The 14,477-nt window shown below is 43.1% G+C and overlaps 1 protein-coding gene across 1 annotated transcript in view; it reads right to left on the bottom strand.

The window, feature by feature from the left end:
• Positions 1 to 14,477, bottom strand: part of TGFBR2 (transforming growth factor beta receptor 2) — a 60,889-nt gene that overhangs the window by 3,802 nt on the left and 42,610 nt on the right. The window contains exons 5-6 of the mRNA XM_074839231.1: positions 10,133 to 10,274; positions 2,092 to 2,219 (exon numbers count right to left, since the gene is read on the bottom strand). Of these exons, the coding sequence (XP_074695332.1) occupies positions 2,092 to 2,219; positions 10,133 to 10,274 (270 nt within the window). The remainder of the gene's footprint in view (positions 1 to 2,091; positions 2,220 to 10,132; positions 10,275 to 14,477) is intronic.

The following is a 14,477-nucleotide window of genomic DNA, read 5'->3' as shown; positions in this document are numbered from 1 at the left end:
ATCTTACAAGCTCTACGCCAGTACCTCAAGCTGCAGCCCTCCACACGCTCATGCTTGCTGCCATGAGAGCAGCCGTGGGCCTGCCCCATGCCTGAGCACCACGGGGATCCCGAGCCCAGTGCTCCTCTGCCCAGGCACCCTGGGCATGCTGGCACACCTATGCTTGCCACTACAACTGGCTGTGCGTGAAATAAGCTCCTGGACACTTCTCTCCAAGGCATATCCTCTGGGCATACTGTCTGTTTCTGCTGCCACGTAATGCAGTGCCCTGCCACAGTGCCCACAGGAGTAGCCCTGTCCTGAACGCAGACAAGCCTCTGGGCCACCTAACTCTGCCCCAGGCCTGCTTTAAGTGCCAATGACTTTTGCTTTATAAGGGCTTTCATCACCTTCTGCTACATGTATGTCATCTGACTTTTCCCAAATGCAGAACAGAAATATTTGCTGACCATGTCTGCCTTTGCATTAACATAAGCAGTATCTTTCTTTCATATCCAGCAACAGATTGGTACTGAGTTAGATTTCCTTTTGCTCTTGAGAAAACTGTGATTACCCTCAAGTCTGCTGACCACAGATCTTCTTGTTGTTCTGTTCCCCTAATCAGTTCTCTACCCTTCTTGTGTTTTTTCACACATGAGACCATGTCTTTTGAATATCCTGAGAAATGTTCTCACTGTTCCTAATTTTAAGCATTTTCTACTATTTAATTTTTATCTCCCAGATGATCTGGCTCAGGATTCTTTTCTGCTTTGTTAATTGGGCTCTTCTAAAGTACCCCATATGTATTACTGGTTTGAACTTCATTTTGGCTTCATGGAAAACAAACAACTGCACTCAACTCATGATCCCTTTTATCAGCGTATCCACAATTTTAATAAAATTTCTGCAGCCAGTTATTTTCTATAAAGATCAGCATTTGTATAATCTCTCCTTCCCAGCTCAATTTGTTATTTAGAATATGGTTGTATCTATGGCTCCTAGAAATGTCAAGGGCTTTTCAGTACTTGTAACGTCAGATATCCAGGTGTCCCTCAAAATACAGCTTTCCTCCCCAGTTAAAGCAGCCCTCCCCAATAACCTTACTCATCACAGACGACTACATAAGCAGCAAGTCCCTGTGGCCCAGGAAGGGGCTGCCCTTTGCCATAGTCATCAAGCGGCATTGTTCTTAGTTGGAAAGATGATTGATTTCGGCCACTCACTTGGCCTTTCCTAAGTAGGTGTTAGACTGTGATTTTTAACATCTCAACTGGAATGAAAAAGGGAGTATTACATTGCTCCTGATGGAAATACTAGCTGATCTTGGTTGCCTGGACTTTTATATGTTCATGATGCTTTCCTTTTGTCTGTAAAGACCACTCAACATATTTCATTGACAAGTGGAATGACCACGCCTCACTTCTCTGATACGATTATAATTTTCTCTCTACTGATACAATTGCTCAGAGCAAAGGTGAAGAGCTGCATGCTTTTGGCTTGTTTCCATTCAGTTTCATCTACTGAGAAATCTACTATCGCCTAGCAAGTGCAACCATGGGATCTGTGAATGGGGAAAGCTGACAGAGTGCTTCACGACATGCAAGGGAAACGGACTGCTAATGCGCAACCTGAATAAAAACAGACTGGCTTGCTGAAGACTCATTTCCTATTTTCTTAAACTTGTCAACAGCTGGGATACAACTATGACTGGTCTCCATGATAAAGTACTGAGATTTGTTTTCTCTGGTGAAGGGGCCCATGTGTGAAGTTGTTCTTTGACCTTTCAGAGCCTGCACACAGTGTGCTTTAAGGCCCTAATTATTCTGTGGCTGTCTGGATGATTGTCGGGTCTCAGGTTTCCAATCTTTTTGTTTTGATCACTTTCAGATTACACTGGTGGGCAGCAGAAATCCCAGAGCTTTGGGGTAGGCATGGTGCAGAGCGCTGTGGTGTCTGAACCACGGCAGCACCGGTGTCACAGTGTGACAGAGCTGTAATCTGTGCAAAAGAGTGGTCCAGCCTGTTGGGCAGGACACCGACTCAAGGCTCAGGCTTCAGGCAGCAGCTAAATGCACAGTGCAGCCCCCAGCTGCTCACATGTGGTGCTCTTACCTGATGGTTAAGCCAGGAGCTGGGGATCTCGGGTCGCCCTCTGTCTCTTAGGACATTGTCCTTCATGCTTTCCACGCAGGGGTGTTCTCGCACTTTAGAGCCGAATGGGGGCTCGTACTCTTTCACTTCTGCCAAGAGAATAAGCAAACACAAGGGTATTCAGCTGGGCTGCGCTGGTGCCAAGTGTGAAGGGAGCTGACTGTTCTCTGGAGGAGTACGAGCTACTGATTAGCTGCTCAGTGCCACTGTTCTGCTTGACCAGCTCCAAACAAAGCAAAGCCAGTTGGCATTTTCAAAAATGTTTCAAATGTGTTTCTCCCACACGCCCCCTCCCTCCCCTTTTCTTTCCTAGCCAACAAAACAATTTTCATTTAAACCCTTTAGTACATAATCATATTAGCAACAGTCAGAGCAGCACAGTAACCTATAATGGTTTGTGAGCTTTTCAATCTGTGCTGAGGCAAAACCCACAGGGGCTTCAAGGTGGTTTTGCTTGAGCCAGGCTTGCAAGAACTGGTCTCCCTTAGGTCCCCTGGCATCCACTCACACTTACAAGGTGAAATATAAACTGAAATCTATCTACATCATGATAGATGTTAAAGTGCCGGATTGCTAGGAGGAAACAGTTGCTTGAAAAGAACAAAGATACAGTAAGAAGCAGTGCTGGAAGCTGCCATGCTGCCCTTGTTTATTACTGAGCTGCATTCCTTTGTAGAAAGTAGTAGTCTGCTCTTATTTTAGGCCTCTTTCCCAAAATGGGTCAGTTTTGGCCCATGATGCAGGGGGCACAGCTTCCTGAAGGGGCTGCTGCCATTCTAGTTTTTGTTTTCATGTTGCATATTTTCTTTGCTTTTCTTTGGAGAGAGAAAGGAAGAGGCAGACATATGGGACCTTTGGAGAAAACTCAAGAAATCTCTGAGAGCGGAAATATTATAGTAGATGCTGACACAGTGTAGAAAATGCTGTGGTTTCTTTGGGAACAGATGGAGACTTTACTCACAGGCCTAATGACTTGCTAGTATTAGATAAAGATTTATGAAGTTGGCCTGTTCTGCTGCCTCTTATTTCTTTCTAGGAATTAATTGAGGGCAAGAAAAACTGAAGTGTAATCTACAAGGCAGACTGAAGAATGCATGTGAGTGCCCAGAAGATGTGTGAAGAGAGATGAACGAGATGGGAGACACGGTATTGTTGTGTAATGTTACAACCAAAGTTCAAATGCAGTGTCCAGTGCTGCTCACTCCTCTCAAGGGGTAAAAAGAAGCTCTGAGAAGGGTGACAACAGTGATTAAAGGACCAGAAAAAATGGGAAGAACCTCTAAAGCTTGGCTCGGTTTCCTCTGGAGAAAAAGGTAAGAGGTCATATGGTAAGATACTGAAAATAACTAATGATCAAGATAACACAGGTCAGATCCTTCTGTCATGTCTTATGATAAAGACAAGGTAGCATTGAACATAACTAAAAGGTGGACTTTTCTCCAAAACCTTAGAGTCAGGCTGTAGATGAAGATGTAGATGATGGCCCCAAGGTGAAGACTTTATAATGCTTAAAGACGAAGAATTTCTAATGCTTAAAAAGAATAGCCATGTAACAATAAACATTTTGGAAAGGATATTAAACCTTGCGCTTCAGATGTGCAGCATTTAGAGATCCAGCTGCAAACAACTGTGTGTGCAGTGCAGTAGTCACTCCACAGATGCCACCTGTACAGCTCTCCTTCCTTCTCCTGAACCATGTGGTGCTGGTCACTGTCCACACAATGCTCTGGAGAGTGGCTATAGTCCCTAAACACAACTCCTATCTTCTCTTATGTAAATTACTTTCTTTAAGACTCAAGGGCCAAAGTCTGCTTTGCTTTCTTTCCTCTACAAGAAGGCATACCAGTTTCACCCACATTAATCTGAGTTAGAGATTACTCAGCCAAAATAAATTTACAAGACTTTAGCCCTAGAAGTTAGTTGGGAAGTTGCCATCTTGCTGGTCAGACCTGGATTACTCTGCAGCGGATGCACAATGATTACAAAGCAGATACCTCTACTTTCAAAGCTAACCAAAATAGTAAATTTTGCTGGGAAAATTTAAAAAGCATAACCTTGACAGCCATTTTTCCTACACCATCTCCATCAGTCATGGTTTGATTGGGGTAGCGGTCATGGACACCAGTCAAGGCTCTGAGATCTTCTTGCAGTATGAGGAGACAGAGGAGTCCAAATGTCCAACAAACAGAGCGAAGCTGGTGCTGCAGTGCTGACCTGCTCCCTCTTGTTGAGCTTAATCCGAAGGCCATTCAGGTTCATGAGATGGTTCAAGTGGGGGAAGGGAAAGCCTTCCCAGGGAATTGATAGGTTTGTAATACATTTTCCTTGTTCCAGAAATTCCTTCTATGCTATAAGCATTCCTCTTCCAAATATAAAGACTGAATAGGTTTTTCAACATTTGGCTTTTTTTGTTGTGGTTGTTTTTTGTTTTTTTGTTGTGGTTGTTTTTTGGTTTTTTTGTTGGGTTTTTTTATGGTAAAGAAAGAGAAATTGAGGCCAGATGCCAATTCACTGTAATGACTTTATAGTAATACAGTTGTGCCTTCCCTCAGTTTGAAGCATCTTCTTGCTATTTATTATCTTGCTTCTCTTTCCCTTAGAAGGAAAAGCCCACTGAATCCTCTTGCAGTAAATAATTCTTATGGTGTGGAATCTCAGGTGTCAGACACCTTTTGCAGTAATAGCCAGGGTTATTCATGGATCATGTTGACGTTCTACAGTAGATGTAACAGATGTCAATTTGAGGTAGGTTAAGATGTTTGTGCCTAGATGCTTGTGCATGGCTGTATACAGATGCTGAATCTATTTTTCATGCCTTATATGTTTCTTTTGATTGTTTTTAGACCAGTCAGGCACTAAAAATGACAACTGGCTGAAGTACCATAAATACCTTGGGTACCATGAACTACAGCACCTTTAGTGTTCGGTAATGGCAGAGTTCCTTCAACTTTAACCTCCAGCATTTAATCTCTATGGTTGTGAGCTACCTTGCATTAATGATTGCTGTACCTTTGGTTGGTTTTCTTTGACACTGGCCTGGACATAACTCTCAGAAAGGCTGGGACTGGATTTTTAGCCCCATACAGGGACATTACTGAAAATCTATTTGTTGTGCCTGATAAATGCTTTGGAAAAATTGGCTGTGAGTTCCTCATGAAAAATACACCTCGCTCATGTGAACTTTTTCTACTCTTAAATTCTTTGCAGTGAAATTCTCTTCCTTTGGGTCAGAGCAGCATACCTGCAAACCCTGTTGACACTCCCTCATGTGATTTGTCTTAATGATTTCTGTGGGACAACTTCATATTTTGGAATATGAAGGCTCATTTGTAGAATCAAAGCAGGAGTGAGGTGAAAGAAGGCCAGCAAAAATCAACTGTGAAGAACAGTCCACAGCAGTGGGTTTGTGTTTGGGAACTTTTAGGTCCTTTTGAAACACTCCTTTATAGTTTACAAAGGGAGAGCCACAGAAGGGATAAATCAATCAGTGGTGAAATTACTGTGACAGCTTACGTACAACACACACATGTGTGTGTCTTCATGCTAGAGAAATTTGGGCGGTGGATCTACTTAGCTGTTGCACAAAGGGATAATAATGCATAAAGCAGAGGCTCCAAAGGCCATTTCATGGCCAAGTTTAAGGAGCTGTCAAAATGCTTAGTTCACATTTTCTCTAGGTTTCCCTGTTCCACTTCTTCAGAATACAGATGCTAGCTGGGAAGGGTGAAGGTGCGTTGGGATGGGTGAACTCACTGTGCAATTTCCCTTGCACAGACATCTTTAAGTAAGTGACTTCACATCTGGTGATCAAAGACACAGCCACCCTTCCAAAGGTTTGGGAGTGCACAAGCTCTGCCATCAGTGTACGGTTACAGGCTGCTTAGTCACTGTGTGCTGGATCTTGAGGTGGGAAAGTGGAGAAACACAGAGCACATCAACGCCCAACATGGAGTGTAGTGCCAATGATCTTATCTACTGCTACCTGGGCTTGTTGAAGGACAGCACTTGCTACCTTACATGTGGTACTGTGGTGACACTTAGAGAATTCTAGGACACGAGTTACTGTCATGGGGTGATGCTGCACTGTGTGGATGTACCAGCTCTGGGTTATATGCCACCACAAGCCAGCGCAGTGCAGATATGCCCTAATTGGGCTCTGCTCCACTGAAGGAGAGGTTTAAATCAGGCCCTAGCTACAGCCACCTCAGGGCCCAATGTGCAGGCACAGCCCCACTGTACAGGCTATCAAAATGCTCCCTGCCACCAGAAACTGTCACCTCTCCACATCGATGTGATGAAAGCTGAACATTTCACGAGGTACAGGATGCACAAATGTTTAGTTACCAAACTGTGGCTCTTGGCTGACTCTTTCCAAGTAAGCATAAGATTAATCATTGGTTTTATTCACATTAAACACTGCTCTGATAAAGCAAAACTGCGATTTCTAACAAAGCCCTGCTGCTATACTGAAGCCAGCCACCACTCCAGGCAGTACAATACTGCAAGAGCAACGTCGACATTTTCTGAGGGATTTCTCTTCTCCCTCTTCACCAACCCCTTATATCCAGAAGTTCCCTTTCCTCTCCTTCTCCCCTGCCACCTCCAACAGTCCCCCAACCGTAGCAGCTCTGATACAAAACAGATGGTTTTCTTTTCTTTCTAGGAGGCTGTCAGAGAAATTACACTTGCCGCAGTCGCCAAAGCTGTGTTTCTCTGAAAGCAAGTGGTTGAGATGAAAATTATATTTCTTGCAACGTGCAGCATCTGGTGCACAGCTGTTGCACTGAATGAAATACCAAGTTAACGGCAGTGTGGAACAGTTGAAGTTCTCCCCAAAGTAGTATTGCTGAGTTTCTAAATATGCCTCTTAAATTATACTCCAGTGAAAAATCAGTCAAACTCGATCTTTGCCTCTGTCTCCCTTTCCCTCGTGCCCCATTTCTGCTTCTCCATATTTAGCACAACAAAGTAACAATGAACAGCATGGCCTTTCTTGAAAGCCAGTCCCCACCTGCTTATTTACTACAGCAGCTTCACAGTATGGATTATGCTGCTGGGTATTTTTGTTTAAACGTCTGCTGACTGAAAAGGCCTGGCATAGCATGGAGGCTGTGTTTGACAAAGCTGTTGTAGTGAAAGGACCTGCCTCCATTGCCTCCCACACTCATTGAACACCTGCATGCTGACAAATGAATCCTGAGAGCTTCCTTTGTAAAAGAAATAAGTCACTGTACCTTTACGTGGCTGAATGGCAATTAGCTCCCCCCCCCCCATGTGTCTCTCCCTAATTAAAGTTGCTAATGCCACTGCCTCAGCTTAGACTGCCACTCCTGCCCTCAGAACTGCCACAGGTTTCTCTAGCGACAGGGAGCTGACACCAAAATTAACCCTGCCCTGGAAAGATGGTGCCTGCACCTTTTAGGCTCCTTTGGAAAGGCTAGCTGCAATCAGGTCAGCCTGCTCCAGCTTATATGGGAGGTTATTTTTCTCAGTGCCTAACAGTTTAGGAAGAAAAGAGGGGTTTGCGTGAGTGGAGGCAGCTCCTTGGGAAGGCTGCGAGGGGAGGAGGGAGTCTCACAAGTGACAGATGGAGAAAGAAAGCAGAGGGGGAGCTGTAGTCATGAATCACTGTAAGGGTATTTCACCAGCTGGTTGCAAAGATAGTCAGACTGCACGAACCAGGGGAAAATCTAAGAAGAAAATGAGAGCAACCGCGCAATGCTTCTGCAGCTCCGTACCAGTGACAAGGTAAGGGAGCTAGATCCTGGAGTTGTATTTAACTGCTCTGGACGAGGACACTAAGCCCAGGTTCCACCCCCCCACAGATCTGCCCAAGTACTCCTGTGGTTTTGCTGAGGACTTCAGCCCCTGGAAAGGTGACTGAAACAGCGAAACAAAATTAATGAAATGTGTTTCTGGAGATGAGGATGACTGAGGGATGAAATGAAGAGGGAAAATCAGGATGTGGGTGGGGGTTAAGCTCCACCTTGAAAGCAAAGGGGATGCTGGGCCAGAGAAATCTTTCCTTTTCCTGAAATGACTTCAGCTCTTCTTCTCAAGGTTATAATGGGTCACTCTCTTTCAGCTAAACATGCTGGTGATTTTCCTTCCTTATGAAACTCCCTTTATATCCTCTTTTAGGCAGTTGCCTTTTGAGAACAGCAGCAATAAGGTTTGCTCTTGCCACAATCTCCATTTCACTGTACTCAGCAAATATGAACAGGAAGGGACTCAGGCATCAGCAAAGATAAAAGACTCCACAGTGAACAGCTCATATTTATATTAATAAGGTGAGTTCCTAAATGCAAGAAACAGAGAGAGCTCAAGAGACAGGGCAAAGATCCTTTTTCTTGGGTTTTAAATCTCCTCAGCCACATTTACAAAGTGCTAATGAAAGGCCGAGGTTGTGCCAATGCATTTAGAAACAGGCAGGACCATGACAGTTAAATGTGGATAGGTTTGCCTTGGAATATGCCATTCTGAGGTTCAGTTCCTAAAGCACCAAATGTTTTTTCCCTGAAATGTTTGACTAGAAAATAATTTTTTTTCATGCTTTTATGCTAGCACTAGCTGTTTGCACACATACTCGCTTTGTAGCTTTCCTGGCAGGGTGCAAAGAGGGCAAATCCGCTGCCCACAGTCCAGCCCACCCAGCAAGACCAAATGCTGGTCAGACACAGGAGGAGACTGAGGTGGAGGCACTCCTCCCGCCTGCACATGGACACCGTGTTGCAGCCACACAGCCACTGTGCAGAGTGGCTTCAGAGACCTCCATGGACACCTTTGTGGTATCCCACGGGTGTTAGAAGAGAAACAAGGAACAGCTATGCACATCTTCCCATGGGACACTGGTTCCCTTCTGTACACCATGTTCCCCATACTGTAGTACTCTAGCCTGCAAGATTGAACCATCTCTGTGGCAGCCCTTTGAGATCCAATCGTGACGAGTCCAATGAAAAGGGAGCCTCTGTGGTTTTGGAAGAAGGGTAACAAATCAAACCATAGTCACATATCTACTATGATATTCACATTAGTGTCACCTTTTACAGCCCCACTCCTTAGGCTGCCTGTGAGAGCCCTGGACTGTGCAGCAGATTTTGTTAGAATGAATGTTAGACAATATCAGCAGACTGAAGAATTTTATCTGTAACTTAGTCTCATTTTACTCCCTGAAGTAAGGTGAAAATCTTCAAACATGGCAATATGTAATGCAGATATCTCAACAGCAACTTTTCTGATTTTTAGCACATACCAGTGCTGCACACTGGGAATTCTGGGGCAGCTTTAGACAAGCAGAAACGGAGATTTTGTTTCAGTGAACAAACTCTGAATATGAACAAGGACAGCAGCTCTTCCCGGAGCAGTTCTAGTAGTCAGTTCCAATCATTTTTATTTTGTTACTGCACTTCATACAGCAAACATCCCTTGATTTCTCAGATGGATGATCTCTTGCAACATCAAAAAAGTGATGAGCAGCAGCTGGGGATTTTGGGAAAGCTGGAAGGTTTCTGTATCACTATGATGGCTCTTACTGAAATGATCAATTAGTAAATGTGACACTTAACTGGCCCTCATTATGTTTCAGAATTAACATTCCATGAAAGTAAATGGGAGGCAGTTATCACTTCTTGGTCTTAATATTTCAAATTGTCTTACGTTTCCAATCATCTTGGGTGAGGTCAACCAGACTGAGTCAATCCATGACTACTCAAGATATTATAGGAAAAAACAGACATTAATTATCTTTAAAAGTGGTGTACCTATCAGCAGATTTATCCTTACACCAACTGAGAACCAGTATTCTCGTGCTCTCAGGTGCTTGCACTTCAAGCCTGCTCATGCACATGTGTGCCTCATACTACCGAAGGCCTGTTAATTTACAGCATCCAGGTACACTAGAACGATTGGTGAGAGTTAAAAAGAATCATCCCCTCCCCAGACAGCCACAAGAGTACGTCTGTCCAAACATATTTTCAGAGAGAGGAAAACTGATGGCACTTACCTCCAACACCATTACAGCGAGATGTCATTTCCCAGAGGACCAAAGCCATGGAGTACACATCTGTTTGTTTGAAGGACTCCACATTCTCCAGGTTCATCCTGGACTCCAGAACCTCAGGGGCCATGTACCTTGCTGTGCCAACCTACAGGAAAGGAGATCGGGGAGAACTCAGGAGCTGCAATTGTAATTCATGTTTTGGATTCTGCTGTGATTTAACTTCAGCTTTCAAAGAAACAGTTCCATTTGACATGTATCCAAAAATTCAGGCCATACTTGGCACAGGTCATATTTTCTGCTGCCAGGGGAATCTGGCATTGTCCTGACTACCAACTTACTTGCACCTCCCTTGGTAAAGAAAAATAAAGAAGCCCTTTTTAGTTCCTTAAGCAAATAATTTTGACAGTAACAAGCTTTCTCACTTTTTGGCTGTTCACAGATAAACTCTGCCCTTTGGGCCTGAAGCAATTGCCACTGACCGAGTGTCTTTCAGATGAGCAAGAAACACATTGTATTCTTTTGCACTGCATATTACAGTGTTAGCTGTTTCTTTTCATGGTAAGCTTAAAAGGAAAGTGGTAAATGCAGGCCTGGCAAAAGAAAGCAAATACACAAATGCTGAATGCAGAAGCACACATTTGAATTGAAACCAAAAATCGGCCCCTTTGTTTGAAAAACCGTTCTCATAAACTTTATTCATACTGAGCAATTTTCAGCAACGATTTTAGCAGCTTTGCTGAGATCTAGATTATGAGCTTGCATTGCAGAAGGCAAAGTTTAAACGTCTGTTTTTATCACAAGAAAGGATTTAAGGAATAATTTTTGGATCACTCAACAGTTGCTCTCAAATGACAAACTCTTCACAGGGTAGGTATAAAAAATTTATCCCCCTTGAAAAACTGCAAATATAAGTCTTTGATCAGGCAAAGACACTTTCAGATGGGAGACTGGTTAATCACAGAGATGAACAAGTACCAGTGGATGATGCAGTAGGACCTGTGATTCAAATGAGCTAGACTTCACTACAGCAATCACTCCAGAGCCCAGCAGCAAGCAGGACTGCAAAAGATCATTTCAGTTACTGGGTCTGCAACTGCAGGGAGCCACACAGTAAATGTACAGTCCCTGAGAGAGCCCTACAACATCCATTTTAAGAGCTTCTGTAAACACATCTTATCACCCCAGGCTCAGGGCAAATGGGAAGAAGTTTCACAAAAAGTGCAATGCGCCGTAAGAAAACAGCAGGAAAGATCAAGGACATAGCTTTGCTATAGGACCCTGCAACAGCAGAGAATTTCTGCATCAAAAATATCCAAATGGTTGTAGGATCAAAGCCCTTATAAACAGAGGACAGAAAAAAACCTGTGCGATCAGTCCTGAAGTTAAATTCCCCATTACGTGGACTCTGTGATGAATTTAAGGGCAAGCACATATGCAACAGCCATATACTGAACAGGTATTTGGGACAATCCTATCTCAGCACCAATGAGTTCACCAGAATCTCCCTTCCCTACAGAACATTAATGTATAGAAACTCTGCAGCATCGGCTGTTCCTATCTCCCATCCGTTCCCCAGCACACAACTTCTTCCCCAAGCAGATCCCATACAAAGCTTAAGAAGGGTTACCTGTACCCTATGGCCCACAGTCTCACATCCCCAAATCCTGCTGATTTTAACAAGAGTTAATGGTGACTAACTACAGATTCTTAACATTGTCACAAAGTGCTGGTCTGGCCTGTCATTCCACATCCTCTTTGCAGCAGTGAAAATCAGTCTGTGGCTTTGCTTGACAATGATCAAACCCTATAACTAAAAAGTACAGTGGAACATGCAGAGAAAATTTAAAATAATTTGAAGAATGTTATCAAATCAACCCCATTTCCATCCTGCTTAGGATTTGTCACGTGTTCCGCTCTGCTTGTGTCCTTTTATCTGCATTTAGATTATTAGGTCTTTGGGTCAAAGACACTTCTCCTGTATCTCACGGAAACCTGAGTCCTGAGTCTCAAAGGTGTTTTAGGTATCTAAACTCCCTCTGGAGTCTGGATATGCTTTCTCTTTGCTAAAACCAGTCTGCTTTCAGTTCTTGCTTCTCTAAAACTTCTAGGGCGGGATCATCTCTCTTCCTATGGTACATTATAATTTTTGTGACTTTTGGTTTATTTTACTGCAGACCTTACACTTCTTTGAAGATGTTGGGGGATGTTTTGTGACCTGAGGTATGTCAGTCAGAGGAGCAGTAGATATCCCTCTTTATCTGATTAGGGTTGCTGACACTGCTGAGGTGAGGAACTGCTGGCCTTGCTGGCACATGCCAGTCCTTTGAACACAACGGGACACAGGTCCAGATTTATGTACTCACGTTAAATAATGTCTGCAAATATTAACCATCACGAGTGGCCAAACTGAAAAGACTGCAAAGATTCTAATGGGGAAAAAGACAGTTTCCAGCCAGTCACTAAGGGCACTGGTATTGTATGGTCAATAATGGCTACATTTGCATGATATGGAAGGTAGTTGGGTAGATGCGAAAGAAGATGGCTTTGTAACCCCAATGACTTGCCTTGACTATTACTGTCCAAGGCTGACCAGAAAAATGGTAAAAAACACTCTTTTATTTATTTCATAGGAAGTTACGGGTTTTCTTGAACTAAAATTTGGGTCAGCTCCATTATATACTGTAAAAAATTGCACCTTCTCATGGGAAGGGTTTGAGTCAAAGGGTAAAGTTTGGAAATGATGCATAAGGCAAATCCTTGTGCAAGACCCCTTTAGCAAAAGCTACAGCACTAAAGTTGGCATGTTGGGGCATTTAAGTGAGTAGTGCTTGTGTGCCCTGAAGAATAAAGGTAGAAGTTGAAGTTGAGCCACTTCACATGATCATACTCCTTGTCACAGAGAAGAATGACACTGGTTGGGTCACCCTCAAACAGATTCACTGGAGCTAAACAGAAAAAAACAGTGGGCCTCAACACCAGTGCCCAAGGACACCAACTCCAAAGCAGTAACCTGCTCTGGGCAGCACCTTACTTTGTTGTCAGTGTGGATTATGGAAGAGGTAGTATCAGCGCTGTCCTCCTACTTCCCAGTGTCTGTGAGCAATGCCAGAGACATCAGCTTGAAGCAAGGGTCGGCTTTAAGCAAAGTGTCTGTGGGGTTAAGTTTCAGAGTCCCTGCCTTACACTGACGAACACTCTGTTTTCACTTTAAAAAAACAACCTTATGACAGACAATATAGCACTTCACTGAACTCTGAAAAGGTCTGGCATGCTAGAAATTACATGTAACTGTGAGCTGTGTTTGTATTATTTTTTTAAATATGGCTCTACTGGTTAACATTCACTCCTGACTGTGGTTAAGAAACCTTCTCAAAATGAGATCAGGACAGTTGCCTCTCACTAAGGAGACTTTCAAAGACAGATCTTCATTAGATAAACAACAGCAAAGCTCCCGTGAACTCAACAGAGCACTACTGACTAAAAAGCTGTCCCCGAAGACATTCTAAACCAAAATATTAGTTCCACGTGAAGTAAAAGTCAGTGCAAATGGACAGACTTTGATGCGACCTATGGATAAAAATATAAAATACACATATATGTATAATTAAATGATCAGGAATTAATTAACTTAAATGGTCTGAATTTATACCATGGGACTTTTCATTAGAAGAGCCAATATTTAGAGATATACTTGAAAAATTTCATCTTCGAAGCATTCATAAACATCCTCCTGGCATACCTGTGAAGTAGATGAGTATTATCCATGCTACTTAGTTGAAAAAGCACAACAGGGCAATTATTTTTATTTGACATTCTTGCATTTGCTTGCATGTGGAGAATGTACCATAATCTTAAACAAGTTTATTTGGGGCCTTTTAAAGTGATTATCTATCACTCTAGTTATCTGCTTAAATCTCTTGAAGACAGAAGACTGACTTCACATATGCTGGGGTACACCAGGGGTTGGTCTACTCACACAAAACTGTGATGCCACAAGGCATGAAAACTCTGGCACAACAGCGAAGCACAGCCTTATTGTATCTGTGTGTGTGTACCGCAGCAGCACCACAAACAGTTGCTAACAAGCTCATATATGATTAGTATAAGTGTATAGAGAGGATGGTTGCATCATATACATATGCAGCTCTCTGATCATAACAAAACCTACATTGTGCTTCTCCCACTGTTGCCTTGATGTTAAGTTTAGAGCCTCTTTGTTTATGAACACTTTCACATTTATTTTTAATTATTTTAAGTAAATATGGCAGCATAAGTTTTTTTCCCTCTTTTCATCCCAGGAACTGACACACCAACTGGTACAACACCCCCCTTCAACCTTTTAACTTAC

The sequence above is a fragment of the Strix aluco genome, chromosome 1 (assembly GCF_031877795.1).
Source record: "Strix aluco isolate bStrAlu1 chromosome 1, bStrAlu1.hap1, whole genome shotgun sequence".
Taxonomy (NCBI): domain Eukaryota; kingdom Metazoa; phylum Chordata; class Aves; order Strigiformes; family Strigidae; genus Strix; species Strix aluco.
The sequence above is the reverse complement of the archived record's forward strand: the minus strand, read 5'-3'. Positions and strand labels throughout refer to the sequence as shown.